General features: G+C 41.8%; 1 protein-coding gene across 1 annotated transcript in view; it reads right to left on the reverse strand.

Moving 5' to 3' along the window:
* Positions 1-291: 291 nt before the first annotated feature.
* chd1l (chromodomain helicase DNA binding protein 1-like) overlaps positions 292-19,662 on the reverse strand; it is a 71,435-nt gene continuing 52,064 nt past the window's right edge. The window contains 8 exon segments of the mRNA XM_080722744.1: positions 292-2,020; positions 4,644-4,732; positions 5,765-5,895; positions 6,312-6,488; positions 7,741-7,849; positions 9,102-9,216; positions 12,029-12,099; positions 14,203-14,301. Of these exon segments, the coding sequence (XP_080578870.1) occupies positions 1,895-2,020; positions 4,644-4,732; positions 5,765-5,895; positions 6,312-6,488; positions 7,741-7,849; positions 9,102-9,216; positions 12,029-12,099; positions 14,203-14,301 (917 nt within the window). The 3' untranslated portion in view covers positions 292-1,894.

A 19,662-nucleotide genomic window follows, 5' to 3' on the forward strand; every position in this document is an offset into this window, starting at 1 on the left:
ATCTAAAATATGTTGTCCAGGAACCCCCAGAAGCAAAGATTTTAGTTAAAAATGCTCTGCTTAAATGGTTATTGGATGACGTAAACACACAGAGACAGACAGACATAGATAAAGGGCAGGTCGCACCATGTCTTGGCCATCTGGCCAAAGGGATTTGATTCCCCTCACATCACAGTGATTATATATTGGCATTCACAGATATGGGCTTAATATTGATGAGACAACACAACTAAATAACAAAGGCAAAGCGTATTTAATTAACAAAAGCATACAACACAGAGTGAACAAGAATAACATTTACTATTTTGTCAGTGCTATGATTTTTACAATCATAAATGTTTCTTTTGAGGGCTCAACCTGAGAAGCCCCATAACAGGGGTCTTTGGCAGGGGGTCCTCGACCCCTAGGGGGTCCTCAGTCAGAGATACTGTAGAACCCTAGCATCCCTATTCTGGGGGGGAACATTAGACGAAAATAGTCAATATACGATGCATTGTTGTGAGCTTGTAGATCGTCTATTTATATAAAAGGTCAGGTTTTTATATAAAGTTTTTACTGAATAGGTCTACCTGCGTTCTTTTTCTTGGATTGCTATTTCTATGCTTTTGATATATTGATGTTGATGTATTAACTAATTTACTGTCTTTTAAAACATTGCTGAACTCATCAACTGCCGCGTCGTCCTTACCTTTCAACATGGGCGATCTCTGCAAGGATCATGTACCAGGCGTGTGTACACCCGATCACAGTTTTCAAATTTAAAAAATTTGATTGAAAAAAGATGCATCCATCGCTGAGCAGCTTCTTCTACTGTTTACATGAAAGCTAACGGAATCTCCGGTCTCGCCGGAAAACCAGAACACGGAAATGCGACCGGAAACACTTCTCCAAGGGTGATAAACAATCCGGATCGGCGATTATACTTTTAAATGTTTTTTAGCGATTAAAGCATATTAAAGTCTCAGGATTATCGTGCCTGGCGGGGAAGAACATAGAGATTCTATCGGGACTATCGGGGGAGGCGGTAAATGAGTTCATGTATTGCCTTGCTTATTGTAAGTCGCTCTGGATTAAGAGTGTCTGCTAAATATCTAAATTGTAAATTGGTGTAGAGGGGAAAAAAAGAGTAGGGCAAGTAAGCGAGCCAAAGGTCAAGTTATTGAGGGTTTAAGTGGATACATGTCTGAAAACACACATTTAACATGAATCCAATATGGAGTGGGGGGTCCCTGCTTTTGGCCTTAAACACATTGAGGACCCCTGCCTGCCCTATATTAATCATCTGGGCTGATGTAGGAAGGGTGCAGTGTGCAAGCCTATTAGCCTCCTTCAAAAGTGTCACCTTCAGAAGGCTGCTACTCGAGACTTGTAAATAGACAAAGCCCCCTTATGTCGTCCCCCCCCCTTTATTTTTTTGACACATAAAGTGGTTCCAGTGTCAATTAACCCTATTCACGGCCCGTCCACTCAGCAAATTTCTCAGCAACTTCCTGGTGCTGATGTCAGTTTTGAAGGGAAATTAATACAGAAATTGCTGGACTTAAAGCCAACAAATCATTATTCCGAACGGTAAAGTAAATTATAATGCTTTGTGCCTTTTACTATCTTGTGTTCTTGATCATGCTAGCCGTATTTTATACTTTACTATTCGGAAATTGCATTAAATTAGCGATTGCTGTGTTAACTCTATGGGCTTTTAGCAGGGTTTTACCCTTCAAAGCGTGACTTCAGCACCAGTTGGATGCTGAGTGGGCGGGCCGTGAATAGGGCTAATAAGCCGTAAAGCTTACAAGGATTTCCTTTTAGTTGACCTTGTACCAGTGATTTGTGCTATCAAGAAACTGTGCTTTTTTTTTCCTATTGCAAACTTCTAATGCATTCTTCAATCAGTCCATTATGTGAGCTGGTGGTGCAGGAAGGCTGCAGTGCTGACTCTCCTCTGCTTGGAGAAGCAGGCCTCCAGCCAGGTCTTCTGGACCACCACAGCCTGAGGGTAGCGAGTCACCATGTCCTCCAGCTCCTAGAGACACAAACACCATCACACCGTTAACCCATTTAGGCCTACAATTATTGAATGCTTTAACCAGTGAAAAATAGCAGATATACAAGCTCACAGCGCGGCACCAAGTGCCGCGCTGCGAGCTTGTAATCTGCTATTTTTGTAAAAGTCGTGAAAATGTGTGCAAATCTGTGAATATATGTATGTATTTTTAAAGCGAACGTTTGTAAATCAAATTTTGCTTCTGGGTGGTCGCTGGAACTAAATATTTTGAGATGCGGGTCCTTGGCCAAATAAATATCATTTTGGGGGTCCTTCACATGAAAAGGTTTGAGAACCACTGACACAGTAGTCTCTCAAGAACAGACTAACCAAGCTCCAGTTAAGTGAAAAGGACCTTTTCTTTGACGATGGCTGGCCAGATTGCTGACATAATATAAACATTTTTTCAAAAAACCTTAGAAGGATTCAAAAGACACTTATAGAATCGGGTAAAAATTCTAATTTTCACGATTTTTCAAAAATAGCAGATCTACAACTGTGAGCTTGTATATCTGCTATTTTTTAATAGTTAAAGCATAAAATAATAATAAACAATATAGTGTACCCGTTCTGAATGGGAAATAAATATCACACCGTTAAATAAATATCACATCGTTAAATACACACCACATCTCCCACAGCCACTACGAGAGGGAATTAAATTAACAATCTGGTAACACCCATCTATAAAACATACAAGGGTAAATTCTCCTTCTAGAGCACTGCCAAATGAGTGCATATTGGCTTCCTTTAACAGAGAGTGTTTTACATTTGTGGTGTTATTTGTTTTTCCCTGATTTGTAAGCCATGTAGGCCTTAATATGTTATAATAACCCTCTTTAACCGAAATATACCTTTTAAAACACTTGGAATATATTCCTTTGAGAGAAAAAAAGTTATATGTTCAACCCCTGGGGGGAGCCATTGCACTGTTCGTCGCATGCAGTGATGACGTAGGCAATGCATTTTGGCTGGTCGGGCCCATAGGTTTAATATGGAACGTCAAAACAACGTTCTCTTTACAATATTTAAAACATTGTCTTGAAGCTCAGATTAACTGTAGTTAGTAGTGTGGTGCATAAAAGGTTATGAACATATAACTTTTTTTCTCTCAAAGGAATATATTCCAAGTGTTTTAAAAGGTATATTTCGGTTAAAGAGGGTTATTATAACATATTAAGGCCTACATGGCTTACAAATCAGGGATCACTTTAATATGTTGATGAATTGAATCATAGGACACCAATGGAGACAAGACAGCAAGGACTGTTTTTGGTGTAATCGTAAATCGTTTTAGACAAAGTGTTTTACTGTTACTTGTGCTGTTTTTACATTTCTGTCTAATAAAACATTCAATCAGTCAATCAATCAATCAATCATCCCTCCTACGCACACAGATGGATGAACAGCACAGCGCTGAGGCTGAGCCAAGAAACTAAGGCCTGTAGTGGCATGTTGTTGTGTTGTGTAGAGCAGACCTACTACCAACTGCAGCCTTTCAGTACCATCTGTACTGAATCAGGTGAATGGGAGAAATTATGACTTGGATTGCATGTTTGTCACCTGTTTTTACTTGGGATGGCCTAAGTAGATGGTTTTAAACGTTGGTCAAATAACCTCCGTAAAAAAACTATACACAGTTGTGGCTTCCCAGTCCCAGTTTTGGCATTATTCATATAATATGCAGTTTCTATGTGCTTTCTATGTACCATTTAAACCCTACTGTATATACCTAGCTGACCGGGGTCCTCCAGGGCTCTGTACTAGGCCCTAGCTGACCGGGGTCCTCCAGGGCTCTGTACTAGGCCCAGTTTATTAACACCAAATCTTTTCACCCCAAAATAGGGACGCTAGGGTTCATGTGGTTAATATAATAGCGACCGTAGGTCCATACTTAGTATGAGAACGTCCAGCTCATGTCTGTCTGTCACTCTTCTGACATCACAATGACACTTCATCCCAGCTCAGCAGAAGGATATAGCTGAACTGTTCTGACATCACAATGATATGATGCTATATCCTTCTGACATCACAATGATATGATGCTATATCCTTGTGACATCACAATGATATGATGCTATATCCTTCTGACATCACAATGATATGATGCTATATCCTTCTGACATCACAATGATATGATGCTATATCCTTCTGACATCACAATGATATGATGCTATATCCTTCTGACATCACAATGATATGATGCTATATCCTTCTGACATCACAATGATATGATGCTAAATCCTTCTGCTGAGCTGTGATGAGGTGTTGTGATGTCAGAACAGTCTCATGCAGTCTATGACGTCAGACATCTATGATGTCAGACGTCAGTCAACATTTTGTCAAACTGGAGAAGATGTCAAACATAAATTGTCCGCTCTGTCCACTTCCATGTGGACAGAGCTTTAGAAAAATGAGTCTATCTACTTTAGGATCCCAGATCGAATTATTTGTCAAAACAAGCCTTTTTTTACGGGCCATAACTAAAGCGGTTCTAATTTTTATTTTCGGCGAAAATAAGCAAGAAGAAGCAGAAGCTAGAGTGTGTTAAGGTGACTAACCTGTGTGTGGACGCTGTGTTCAGTGTGTTAAGGTGACTAACCTGTGTGTGAACGCTGTGTTCCACCTCGGCAACAATGTGTGTGACCTCTGAACTCAGGATCTCCTCTTCATCACCGTCATAAGTGAAGGCTGGGTTAAGGAGCTGTCAGTCTGAGAGTCACACACACTAAACCTCTTAGTCTTAAACCTAACTTTAAATAAACTATCTACTGTGTTAAGGAGCTGTCTGAGAGTCAAACACTAGTCTTAAACCTAACTTTAAATAAACTGTATCTACTGTGTTAATGAGCTATAATTAGCACAGTCCGAGTGTCAGTGAAACACTAGTCTAAAACCTATTTATAATCCACTGTAACGTGACTGTACAACACATATTAACAATGTAGTCATTTAGCAGACGCTCTTAATCCACAGTGATTTACAGTAAGAAAGGTAAACACAAGGTAATGGTGTCTCAGTAATCTAGTGTCATAGGTAAACAATCAGTCTAAACATTATAATATCAATAATCAATGTGTACATTGAAACTATACAAACTAAAGGATGCCAGGTCTACTAATGAACCTGGCTTCTGTCCAAATCTAAATTACATTCTAACCTTAGAATAAGATTACATGGTCGTCAAGGCTAAGGCAAAGTGCTACAAGCTATTTGATCTACAGCAAACAATGTGTTGCATCACATTGTTAGCTGTAGATCAACACTCTGTCAGAGTGCAACCCTGTTGCATGAACTTTGTTACTATCAACCCAGGCTGTTGGCTGTCTACAATGCAGGGTTATTATTGTTAACTAAAAGCTGAGACTACATCTAAATGAGAACAAATTAACAAGGCAAAACCAACTAAAACAAAAGCTAACTTTCTAAATGAAAGCATCTTCGTTTTAGTTTTTCCCCGCCATGCGATGTCACACATTCTTTCATGCTAACCTTTTCAGATTCTATAAATCAAGGCTTTCCTCACAACACCTGATCAACTTAAACAAAATAAAAACAAATCTAAAACTAGTCAAGTAAGTCAACTACTCATGCTGTCATAAAAAATCAACTCATGAACTCAAATACAATCTAACACCAAAAACTGAAAGAATCTGCTGATTTCAAAACCAACTACATAAAGTATGTGAGTTTTTGTTTGTGTTAAGTCAGGATATGTGAAGAGGTAGCGAGCCAGCCTCTTCCTGTCGGACGCTGCCAGATTGTAGAAGAAAACATGCACTCCACTCATGAAGCAGGGCAGCTGGGAAGCAGAGGGGGGTCCGGGGGGGTCCGTCTCTTCCGTGTCCTTAGGCCTGTGACAATTACATAATCGTCTAATCGCATTTATTTTACATAATAAATCTTAGTTATTTTGTCATCATCGTCAATCGTTTCCACGTTGAAAAATGTTCATATATATGTTCCAACAAAAATGTGTGGAAATAGCAGATCTACAAGCTCACAACGTGTCGCAATGCGACGCGTTGTGAGCTTGTGGATTGGCTATTTCCACTATTACGGTTCTTTTTTAAGTATAAAGTTGTCAATATGTCAGTAATGTCTTTGTATATTTAGGTTATGTGTCCTATCTGCCATGTGCAACTTCAAAGCCTACAAGCCAAACAGAAATGTAATCGCCATGACAAAAACACAATTAAATCGTTAATCACACTATTATTGGAGTGACAATTAATTGTCATGTAAGATGTCATCATGGTGACAGCCCTACGTGTGGCGGTGGGAGCCAGCGGAGGTTCCAGGGGAGTCTGTCTCCTCTGTGCCCAGGGTCAGGCTGTCTGGTCTGGGGGAAGGTGAGGTGGGCGAGGGGGAGGTGGCTGCAGCTGGAGGTGGAGGTGAGGTCTTCGGTGCGGTCCCTGTGTTCCTGGCTGCTCTACTGTGGTAATATCTGATCACTCAGGTCAAGGACAAAGCATTAACACTTATGTTGCAATGATTTTTTCTCTTCAATGGTCCGCGATGCCATGGTCTCCATAGACTTCCATGTAATTTATAGTGCACGGATCGTGCACGCCCATGCCTAATCATGCACCACGTGTGTAGATGCTGTTCACAGCTTTCAAACAAAAAAATCCACTTGGAAATCCGTTCAGGCATTCATGATTTATCAGCCAATATGTTTTCTTCAGATGTAAGCAAACATGGCTGCCATGTTTGAAAGAATGGGTTGGTATGGGGGTTAAACATGCAATTTCGCGATCGCGATCATGCCTAATACATTTCTGGAGGTCCAAAAAACATTTTTTGATTTTTTTTTTCTTCAAAAACGGCCCAAACTCGGGAAACTCTGGGTTGGCACAGGGGTGGTACCAATACAAACTCGGGAAACTCAGGGTTGGCACCATATGTGTTAAATATCTAAATGAAACGTCGTCCACACAAATACATTTTCATTCTAGCCACTTATAACCTATATCCCCCAGGGGACTACACTTGGCCCACCAAACACCAAAGCTCTTTGCAGAAAATAGCCAATCTAGCTTGTACTAGGGCATTAACGACTTGTGATTTTTGCAAGTCGACTCGACTCTATCGTTTGACTTTATCGTTTGATGACGTCATCACATCACACACAACCCCCCAATTATTTTGGGGGGTCCCCAGATGATTAACTGTTTTCTCACTCAACTGTAAACAAACCAACATAAAGTTTAAGTGTATAGAGGGTATCTTCACATTTCTAAAGAGACAATTTAAGGACTTTTTAACACGTCTAAAATGGCAAATTAAACATTGTCCAAATTGTCAAATATATAGAGGCAGAAATTGTGAAAATAGCAGATCTACATGCTCACAAGCATGTAGATCTGCTATTTTCACAATAGAAAGTATATATTTCTTTCAACTTTGACTTTCTCTGGTGGGAGTTGACTTGAGTAATGAAGTCGACTGAGTCGACTTGTCGACTTTTTCGTTAATGCCCTAGCTTGTACATGGTCTATTCTCGTCAGATGGTTGCCTATTACAACATGCTCCAGTTTCATGCAAATCAGGTCTGTTTTACTAAGCATAGTGAAGTGATTTTGACGAATTCCAAATATTATCAAATTATCTCCCTGGAATGGCATCATGGCACCCCAGGGTGCCCCGTCACCCACTTTGAAAACCCCTGCCCTAGCTGTTCAGGTGCATCAGGATACATGAAGGTGGGGACTCCCTTGGAGGCCAGGTGTTTCCTGATCAGTCTCTCCGTGCCGTACCAGTTGAAACCTTTGGTGGCGTGACCGATGCGGGGGAGGTGCACACTGGCTGAGGACGCACGCACACACGCACACACACACACACACACACACACACACACACACACACACACACACACACACACACACACACACACACACACACACACACACACACACACACGGCACTGTGATGATCATGTGACTTGACAGTTGACATCATTATCAGAGTAACAACCCTTTGCTACAGGCTACCAATCATTTTCAATGTAAACCAGCAACGTGAACGAACAATGCCATGCCCAATGTTTGTAGCTGCTACAAAGCTATAATCCTAGTTGGAACACGCCCCCAGCGTGAACAGTGTCCCCAGCAACAGCGCTAGTGTTTAGATAGTGTGTGATCAACAGAACATATCTGTATTGATGTATTACCTTGCTTATTGTAAGTCGCTCTGGATTAAGAGCGTCTGCTCTGTATCTCTACCGACTGCATCTCATGCCCCGAGAAAAGGGTTGTTTAACCACTTCCACTCACCTTCTCTCTTCACACCATTCCTGCTAGTAATGGGTGTTAAAGTCATTCTCTCCATCAGTCAGTTCCATGTTCTTTTAACCACAGGCTTTACATTTTCCTTTATAATGTTCTCACTTGTCTGACGCATGGTTGACATCAACCAGCGTGTTGATCAACACAGCAGTGACACGGTGACAGATTACTCTGCGCTGCTTTGTTGCCTTTTCTTTTCTTTACGCTTGATACTGAGTCCCTGAACAAACTAACAGGCTAGACATGCTGACAGATGACTCCCATTAGGAGACACAGCATAGTGTTAATAGCTGTTAGTCCTTAACATGTTTACATCGCTGCAAAGCAGCTGCTCTGATATATATCCTCGCTGTCTTCAGATGTCAGCTTTTTTTAATACTTCATCCTATGACATGTCATGACAAAAGATCCACCAAGCTCAGTTTGCCTATAACGACCAAATTAGGGACAACAGGTTGAAGGTGGTTCAGTCTGTGTGTTTTATAAATATTGAACCAATGAAAAGTATTAACAAGAGTTTAGGAATAATAATACAATAACTATGTTGGCTGGATCCATTGGAACACATTCTCCCTGAAATGTAATAATTCATTAATAATAGTTATAGAAATATTAGTGTGTTTTGGACATGGATGGATTCTGACTGACAGCAACAACATTGTCTATGGCTCTCATATGATAAAACACTTTTAAGGTGTATTCTGCATATGAACTCTACTGTATACAAAAATAAATAAAGACTAAAGAATCATTTTAATATTCCATCATGGTACCTTTCTTCTTCTTGGCTGCAGTGCAGATCTTCATCAGAGCCTGGTCCAGAGCAGTGAGGTGGATCCCAGACAGGTTGTTAGACCTGTCTCTCTGCTGTGCCACGATGAGAGCCAGCTGAGGACACAACATATCTACATGTATACGGCATATCCATCTGGTACAGTAAGTACAGTATGGAGCTAGCTGAGGACACAACATATCTACATGTATACAGCATATCCATCTGGTACAGTATGGAGCCAGCTGAGGACACAACATATCTACATGTATACAGCATATCCATCTGGTACAGTATGGAGCTAGCTGAGGACACAACATATCTACATGTATACAGCATATCCATCTGGTACAGTATGGAGCTAGCTGAGAACACAACATATCTACATGTATACAGCATATCCATCTGGTACAGTATGGAGCCAGCTGAGGACACAACATATCTACATGTATACAGCATATCCATCTGGTACAGTATGGAGCTAGCTGAGGACACAACATATCTACATGTATACAGCATATCCATCTGGTACAGTATGGAGCTAGCTGAGGACACAACATATCTACATTTATACAGCATATCCATCTGGTACAGTATGGAGCTAGCTGAGGACACAACATATCTACATGTATACAGCATATCCATCTGGTACAGTATGGAGCCAGCTGAGGACACAACATATCTACATGTATACAGCATATCCATCTGGTACAGTATGGAGCCAGCTGAGGACACAACATATCTACATGTATACAGCATATCCATCTGGTACAGTATGGAGCTAGCTGAGGACACAACATATCTACATGTTTACAGCATATCCATCTGGTACAGTATGGAGCTAGATGAGGACACAACATATCTACATGTTTACAGCATATCCATCTGGTACAGTATGGAGCTAGCTGAGGACACAACATATCTACATGTTTACAGCATATCCATCTGGTACAGTATGGAGCTAGCTGAGGACACAACATATCTACATGTATACAGCATATCCATCTGGTACAGTATGGAGCTAGCTGAGGACACAACATATCTACATGTATACAGCATATCCATCTGGTACAGTATGGAGCTAGCTGAGGACACAACATATCTACATGTATACAGCATATCCATCTGGTACAGTATGGAGCTAGCTGAGGACACAACATATCTACATGTATACAGCATATCCATCTGGTACAGTATGGAGCTAGCTGAGGACACAACATATCTACATGTTTACAGCATATCCATCTGGTACAGTATGGAGCTAGCTGAGGACACAACATATCTACATGTTTACAGCATATCCATCTGGTACAGTATGGAGCTAGCTGAGGACACAACATATCTACATGTTTACAGCATATCCATCTGGTACAGTATGGAGCTAGCTGAGGACACAACATATCTACATGTATACAGCATATCCATCTGGTACAGTATGGAGCTAGCTGAGGACACAACATATCTACATGTTTACAGCATATCCATCTGGTACAGTATGGAGCTAGCTGAGGACACAACATATCTACATGTTTACAGCATATCCATCTGGTACAGTATGGAGCTAGCTGAGGACACAACATATCTACATGTATACAGCATATCCATCTGGTACAGTATGGAGCTAGCTGAGGACACAACATATCTACATGTTTACAGCATATCCATCTGGTACAGTAAGTACACCATGACAGCCATCTGAGGACACAACATATCTACATGTATACAGCATATCCATCTGGTACAGTAAGTACACCATGACAGCCATCTGAGGACACAACATATCTACATGTATACAGCATATCCATCTGGTACAGTAAGTACACCATGACAGCCATCTGAGGACACAACATATCTACATGTTTACAGCATATCCATCTGGTACAGTAAGTACACCATGACAGCCAGCTGAGAACACAACATATCTACATGTTTACAGCATATCCATCTGGTAGAGTAAGTACACCATGACAGCCATCTGAGGACACAACATATCTACATGTTTACAGCATATCCATCTGGTACAGTAAGTACACCATGACAGCCAGCTGAAGACACAACATATCTACATGTATACAGCATATCCATCTGGTACAGTAAGTACACCATGACAGCCATCTGAGGACACATCAACAACACATATCTACATGTATACAGCATATTAGGGCATTCACCAAATATCTGAATATTCGAATATCAAAGTCACTTATATATTATTCGCTTCTTTTCTTTTTTTTTTCTCTCTTTGAAAAATATATACCGGTAGTTTATAAAGCTTGGCTAGATATGAAGTCATAAGAATGAGTTGTCAATGCCCCTGGTGGATGAATTTGTTAATGCTCTCTAGGGGTTCTCAAATCTTTTTAGGCCGTGACCCCCAAAATAAACATATTTGAACTGGGGACCCCCACCCTGACAAGCACTTGGAATTGTAGGTATTACATTTAATGTGACTCGGTTCCGCAGATAAATATTGTGAAAATAGGCTATTTTCACAATGTTCGCCTCTTGCTTACTTAATATTTGACAGTTTGGCCAGTCCTGTCGAAAATTCGACTATTCGAATACTTTGAGGTCGAATAATTTGAATACTAAAAATCACTATTCGTGAATGCCCTACAGCATATCCATTTACAGTATGTATGTGAGGTTTTTATACATAAGGTGCATCAACATGGCATTGAGGTCTAAAAAGAATACCAAAAAGAAAGCAAACATAGCAAAAACAGCAGAGCTACTTTACAAGCTCACAAACACGTTGTGATCTTGTGGATGTTTGCGAGTGGTCATGTCTGTGGGATTTATACATAGTTTAGCTAATGAAAACAGCTTGTATCTACATTGAACCGTTTTCCTTTTTCTTTTTTGCACTTCCCAGAAAAGTTACATCAAACAATAAAATAACAACACCGAGGACCAGTGATCACCTACCAGGTCCTGCCCCTCCATCCTGGACTGTTTGTCATCGATGGGGAAGAGCAGCACCTTCCCCAGCTCCAAGTCTGAAACACATGAAAAGTAAATACATTTAGAATGAACAGCAGCACCTTCCCTGCTCCAAGTCTGAAACACATGACAAGTAAATACATTTAGAATGAAGAGCAGCACGTTCCCCAGCTCTAGGTCTGAACACATGACAAGTAAATACATTTAGAATGAACAGCAGCACCTTCCCCAGCTCCAAGTCTGTAACACATGACAAGTAAATACATTTAGAATGAAGAGCAGCACCTTCCCAGCTCCAAGTCTGTAACACATGACAAGTAAATACATTTAGAATGAACAGCAGCACCTTCCCCAGCTCCAAGTCTGAACACATGACAAGTAAACACATTTAGAATGAACAGCAGCACCTTCCCTGCTCCAAGTCTGAAACACATGACAAGTAAATACATTTAGAATGAAGAGCAGCACCTTCCCTGCTCCAAGTCTGAAACACATGACAAGTAAATACATTTAGAATGAAGAGCAGCACCTTCCCTGCTCCAAGTCTGAACACATGACAAGTAAATACATTTAGAATGAACAGCAGCACCTTCCCCAGCTCCAAGTCTGAACACATGACAAGTAAATACATTTAGAATGAAGAGCAGCACCTTCCCAGCTCCAAGTCTACAACACATGACAAGTAAATACATTTAGAATGAAGAGCAGCACCTTCCCAGCTCCAAGTCTGTAACACATGACAAGTAAATACATTTAGAATGAAGAGCAGCACCTTCCCCAGCTCCAAGTCTGTAACACATGACAAGTAAATACATTTAGAATGAAGAGCAGCACCTTCCCCTGCTCCAAGTCTGAAACACATGACAAGTAAATACATTTAGAATGAAGAGCAGCACCTTCCCTGCTCCAAGTCTGAACACATGACAAGTAAATACATTTAGAATGAAGAGCAACACCTTCCCCAGCTCCAAGTCTGAACACATGACAAGTAAATACATTTAGAATGAAGAGCAACACCTTCCCCAGCTCCAAGTCTGTAACACATGACAAGTAAATACATTTAGAATGAAGAGCAACACCTTCCCTGCTCCAAGTCTGAACACATGACAAGTAAATACATTTAGAATGAAGAGCAACACCTTCCCCAGCTCCAAGTCTGAAACACATGACAAGTAAATACATTTAGAATGAAGAGCAGCACCTTCCCTGCTCCAAGTCTGAAACACATGACAAGTAAATACATTTAGAATGAACAGCAGCACCTTCCCCAGCTCCAAGTCTGAACACATGACAAGTAAACACATTTAGAATGAAGAGCACACCTTCCCAGCTCCAAGTCTGAAACACATGACAAGTAAATACATTTAGAATGATCTCAACCACCTCCACCCCTGCAGCTAAGGCAGTGGTTCTCAACCAGTAGTCCTTGAGGAGGTTCCAGGTGGTCCCCAGCTAAATGGTGGAGAGTTGTTAACCAAATGGACCCTTTATAGATCATTAAGTATACGTTTGGTTTCATTTTACGCTCTAAAGAGTAAAACTATTGTTACTATTGTTATTACTACACAAGTCTACGCAATTAGAGAATGTAGAAGAATTGTTATTTTGATCAACTGTTATCCGTTATCTCTATAGCACCACATTAGTACAGCATGGAATTGTGGACAAAATCTTATCCAAAGATAACAAAATATTCTACGTTTTGTGTCTGAGAGGCTAAATATCAAATGGTACATGATCCGTGGCTCAAATACCAAATAAATAATGGACCTTGATAAGAAAAATCAAACCTTGGTTAGAAGTGAAGCGGTGAATTTTTATTCTATGTGTTCTAGAGCTATGAAATCTGTGTTCTAGATCTATACATTCTGTGTTCTAGATCTATAGTTTCTATGTGCTTTAGTTCTATATTTTTATGAATTCTGAATGAATGAATGATTTTTATCTGGAGGGCCAAATTGTCATGTGAGGCTTGACCAATCCTCAATCCTGAACGCACGGGACACACAAAGCCACTCCTTGGAAGCGGCTTTCACCGCTTCAAAAGGGTTGAAAAGCACTGATCTAAAGCCATGAAGAGCTCAAAGCAGGGAGTACTGTACATAGGAGTGTTTAGGTTCAGATTGGAATCAGATTTGAAGTAAGTAAAGGAATCGTACCTTTCATGGTGCCTGCCAGCTCGTACTGTTTGCGTGGTTCGTCAGACCTCACCTCTAGAGCTGTGAACAGACCTCCTCTACCCCAGTGACCTGAGTCATCTACACACACACACACACACACACACACACACACACACACAATATTTACACAAACAAGATACACACAAAACAACATAACATACTACTGTATACTACCCACAGGGTTCCCACACATTTTTACCAATTAATTTCCAAAACTTTTCCAAAACCTTTCCAGAATATTTAAGCCAATTTCCAGGACTATATAACAATAATTCAGCTCAATAACAGGTTGCTTACTCCTATGCGCAATGCCCAAAGACAGGTAGTGTATGCCAGTGGTTCTCAACCTCAACAATTTCGTATATCACGTTGCGAGGCGTTGTGAGCATGTAGATCGGCTATTTTCACAATTTCTGCCTCTAATATTTGACAATTTGGCCCATGTTTAATTTGTCATTTCAGAGGTATTAAAGTGATCCCTGACTAATACGACAAATATGCCTTAATACATTATAATTGTCCTCTATAACTACAATGTAAAATTAAAAACACCTCAATTATTTTATTTCTTCTAGAAATAGCTAATCTTTCACTCAATAGGGGAAATGCCCGTCGCAAGTTGATGATGTCATAAATGTCAAGTGTGATCTATCCCTATGGAATTAATGGCATGCATGTGAAAATAAAAACAAACTTAATACTTCCTATGGTTAATATGAGCATCAAATCAATATTTCAAATGTGTTTGTGTTTTGTTTTTTTGCACATGCATGCCATAAAAATGACACATGACATTTATGACATCATCAACTTGCGACAGGCATTTCCCCTACTGAGTGAAAGATTAGCTATTTCTAGAAGAAATAAAATATTTAAGGTGTTTTTAATTTTACATTGTAGTTATAGAGGACAATTATAATGTTTTAAGACATATTTGTCGTATTAGTCAGGGATCACTTTAACAAAATCAATAACCAAAGACATGCATAGATATATTCCAGGACCCTTGATAAATTCCAAAACTTTTCCAATACTGGATTTTCTTTTTCTAATTTCAAAATATTTCCAGGAATTGCATGACCGTGGGAACCCTGTGCCCATGTTGTTTTCAAGGCCTTGTCTGGCTGCAGCCACAGGTCAAAGCATCCTCCTCCACTCACTCAGGATAACATTGATAACATTGTATTCAAACCTGCTTCACAACACCATGCCTAGGAGAACATTATGGTTGTGTCCACTGAATGAACTGTGAGAAGTCAGATCTTAGTCACATATCCTAACACATAAGCTTCTTACCAACACAGGGTGAATAACATCTCCTAACCAGAGGTTGTGCTAGGATTAAAATTGACCAGACTTTCCTCCTCAGAGCATAAGTGTTTGTTTGTGTGTGTGTGTGTGTGTGTGTGTGTGTGAAAGAGAGAGAGAGAGAGAGAGAGAGAGAGAGAGAGAATATATTGCAGCGATATTAATGAACTGCCGTATCATTGTCAACCGGTCTATAAAGTATTGGACAAAACCGGCAATTACCGAACTAACGCAACCTCTACTCCTAACATAGGTCCTTACCAACACAGTGTACAATGATAGTGTCTTCCTCAGAGGCCTGTGGTTGGGTGACATCTCCTAACATCTTACCAACACAGTGTACAATGATAGTGTCTTCCTTAGAGGCCTGTGGTTGGGTGACATCTCCTAACATCTTACCAACACAGTGTACAATGATAGTGTCTTCCTTAGAGGCCTGTGGTTGGGTGACATCTCCTAACATCTTACCAACACAGTGTACAATGATAGTGTCTTCCCGTGCAGCTTGTGGTTGGGTGACATCTCCTAACATCTTACCAACACAGTGTACAATGATAGTGTCTTCCCGTGCAGCTTGTGGTTGGGTGACATCTCCTAACATCTTACCAACACAGTGTACAATGATAGTGTCTTCCTGTGCAGCCTGTGGTTGGGTGACATCTCCTAACCTCTTACCAACACAGTGTACAATGATAGTGTCTTCCCGTGCAGCCTGTGGTTGGGTGACATCTCCTAACATCTTACCAACACAGTGTACAATGATAGTGTCTTCCCGGGCAGCTTGTGGTTGGGTGACATCTCCTAACATCTTACCAACACAGTGTACAATGATAGTGTCTTCCCGGGCAGCTTGTGGTTGGGTGACATCTCCTAACATCTTACCAACACAGTGTACAATGATAGTGTCTTCCCGTGCAGCCTGTGGTTGGGTGACATCTCCTAACATCTTACCAACACAGTGTACAATGATAGTGTCTTCCCGGGCAGCTTGTGGTTGGGTGACATCTCCTAACATCTTACCAACACAGTGTACAATGATAGTGTCTTCCCGTGCAGCTTGTGGTTGGGTGACATCTCCTAACATCTTACCAACACAGTGTACAATGATAGTGTCTTCCCGTGCAGCCTGTGGTTGGGTGACATCTCCTAACCTCTTACCAACACAGTGTACAATGATAGTGTCTTCCCGTGCAGCCTGTGGTTGGGTGACATCTCCTAACATCTTACCAACACAGTGTACAATGATAGTGTCTTCCCGGGCAGCTTGTGGTTGGGTGACATCTCCTAACATCTTACCAACACAGTGTACAATGATAGTGTCTTCCCGGGCAGCTTGTGGTTGGGTGACATCTCCTAACATCTTACCAACACAGTGTACAATGATAGTGTCTTCCCGTGCAGCCTGTGGTTGGGTGACATCTCCTAACATCTTACCAACACAGTGTACAATGATAGTGTCTTCCCGGGCAGCTTGTGGTTGGGTGACATCTCCTAACATCTTACCAACACAGTGTACAATGATAGTGTCTTCCCGTGCAGCCTGTGGTTGGGTGACATCTCCTAACATCTTACCAACACAGTGTACAATGATAGTGTCTTCCCGTGCAGCCTGTGGTTGGGTGACATCTCCTAACCTCTTACCAACACAGTGTACAATGATAGTGTCTTCCCGTGCAGCCTGTGGTTGGGTGACATCTCCTAACCTCTTACCAACACAGTGTACAATGATAGTGTCTTCCCGTGCAGCCTGTGGTTGGGTGACATCTCCTAACCTCTTACCAACACAGTGTACAATGATAGTGTCTTCCCGTGCAGCCTGTGGTTGGGTGACATCTCCTAACATCTTACCAACACAGTGTACAATGATAGTGTCTTCCCGTGCAGCCTGTGGTTGGGTGACATCTCCTAACCTCTTACCAACACAGTGTACAATGATAGTGTCTTCCCGTGCAGCCTGTGGTTGGGTGACATCTCCTAACATCTTACCAACACAGTGTACAATGATAGTGTCTTCCCGTGCAGCCTGTGGTTGGGTGACATCTCCTAACATCTTACCAACACAGTGTACAATGATAGTGTCTTCCCGTGCAGCTTGTGGTTGGGTGACATCTCCTAACATCTTACCAACACAGTGTACAATGATAGTGTCTTCCCGTGCAGCCTGTGGTTGGGTGACATCTCCTAACATCTTACCAACACAGTGTACAATGATAGTGTCTTCCCGTGCAGCCTGTGGTTGGGTGACATCTCCTAACATCTTACCAACACAGTGTACAATGATAGTGTCTTCCCGGGCAGCTTGTGGTTGGGTGACATCTCCTAACATCTTACCAACACAGTGTACAATGATAGTGTCTTCCCGTGCAGCCTGTGGTTGGGTGACATCTCCTAACATCTTACCAACACAGTGTACAATGATAGTGTCTTCCCGGGCAGCCTGTGGTTGGGTGACATCTCCTAACATCTTACCAACACAGTGTACAATGATAGTGTCTTCCCGGGCAGCCTGTGGTTGGGTGACATCTCCTAACATCTTACCAACACAGTGTACAATGATAGTGTCTTCCCGGGCAGCCTGTGGTTGGGTGACATCTCCTAACATCTTACCAACACAGTGTACAATGATAGTGTCTTCCCGTGCAGCCTGTGGTTGGGTGACATCTCCTAACATCTTACCAACACAGTGTACAATGATAGTGTCTTCCCGGGCAGCCTGTGGTTGGGTGACATCTCCTAACATCTTACCAACACAGTGTACAATGATAGTGTCTTCCCGGGCAGCCTGTGGTTGGGTGACATCTCCTAACATCTTACCAACACAGTGTACAATGATAGTGTCTTCCCGTGCAGCCTGTGGTTGGGTGACATCTCCTAACATCTTACCAACACAGTGTACAATGATAGTGTCTTCCCGTGCAGCCTGTGGTTGGGTGACATCTCCTAACATCTTACCAACACAGTGTACAATGATAGTGTCTTCCCGTGCAGCCTGTGGTTGGGTGACATCTCCTAACATCTTACCAACACAGTGTACAATGATAGTGTCTTCCCGTGCAGCCTGTGGTTGGGTGACATCTCCTAACATCTTACCAACACAGTGTACAATGATAGTGTCTTCCCGTGCAGCCTGTGGTTGGGTGACATCTCCTAACATCTTACCAACACAGTGTACAATGATAGTGTCTTCCCGGGCAGCCTGTGGTTGGGTGACATCTCCTAACATCTTACCAACACAGTGTACAATGATAGTGTCTTCCCGGGCAGCCTGTGGTTGGGTGACATCTCCTAACATCTTACCAACACAGTGTACAATGATAGTGTCTTCCCGGGCAGCCTGTGGTTGGGTGACATCTCCTAACATCTTACCAACACAGTGTACAATGATAGTGTCTTCCCGGGCAGCCTGTGGTTGGGTGACATCTCCTAACATCTTACCAACACAGTGTACAATGATAGTGTCTTCCCGGGCAGCCTGTGGTTGGGTGACATCTCCTAACATCTTACCAACACAGTGTACAATGATAGTGTCTTCCCGTGCAGCCTGTGGTTGGGTGACATCTCCTAACATCTTACCAACACAGTGTACAATGATAGTGTCTTCCCGGGCAGCCTGTGGTTGGGTGACATCTCCTAACATCTTACCAACACAGTGTACAATGATAGTGTCTTCCCGGGCAGCCTGTGGTTGGGTGACATCTCCTAACATCTTACCAACACAGTGTACAATGATAGTGTCTTCCCGTGCAGCCTGTGGTTGGGTGACATCTCCTAACATCTTACCAACACAGTGTACAATGATAGTGTCTTCCCGTGCAGCCTGTGGTTGGGTGACATCTCCTAACATCTTACCAACACAGTGTACAATGATAGTGTCTTCCCGGGCAGCCTGTGGTTGGGTGACATCTCCTAACATCTTACCAACACAGTGTACAATGATAGTGTCTTCCCGTGCAGCCTGTGGTTGGGTGACATCTCCTAACATCTTACCAACACAGTGTACAATGATAGTGTCTTCCCGTGCAGCCTGTGGTTGGGTGACATCTCCTAACATCTTACCAACACAGTGTACAATGATAGTGTCTTCCCGTGCAGCCTGTGGTTGGGTGACATCTCCTAACATCTTACCAACAC

The sequence above is a fragment of the Nannobrachium achirus genome (assembly GCF_963921795.1).
Source record: "Nannobrachium achirus genome assembly, chromosome: 1".
Classification (NCBI taxonomy): Eukaryota; Metazoa; Chordata; class Actinopteri; order Myctophiformes; family Myctophidae; genus Nannobrachium; species Nannobrachium achirus.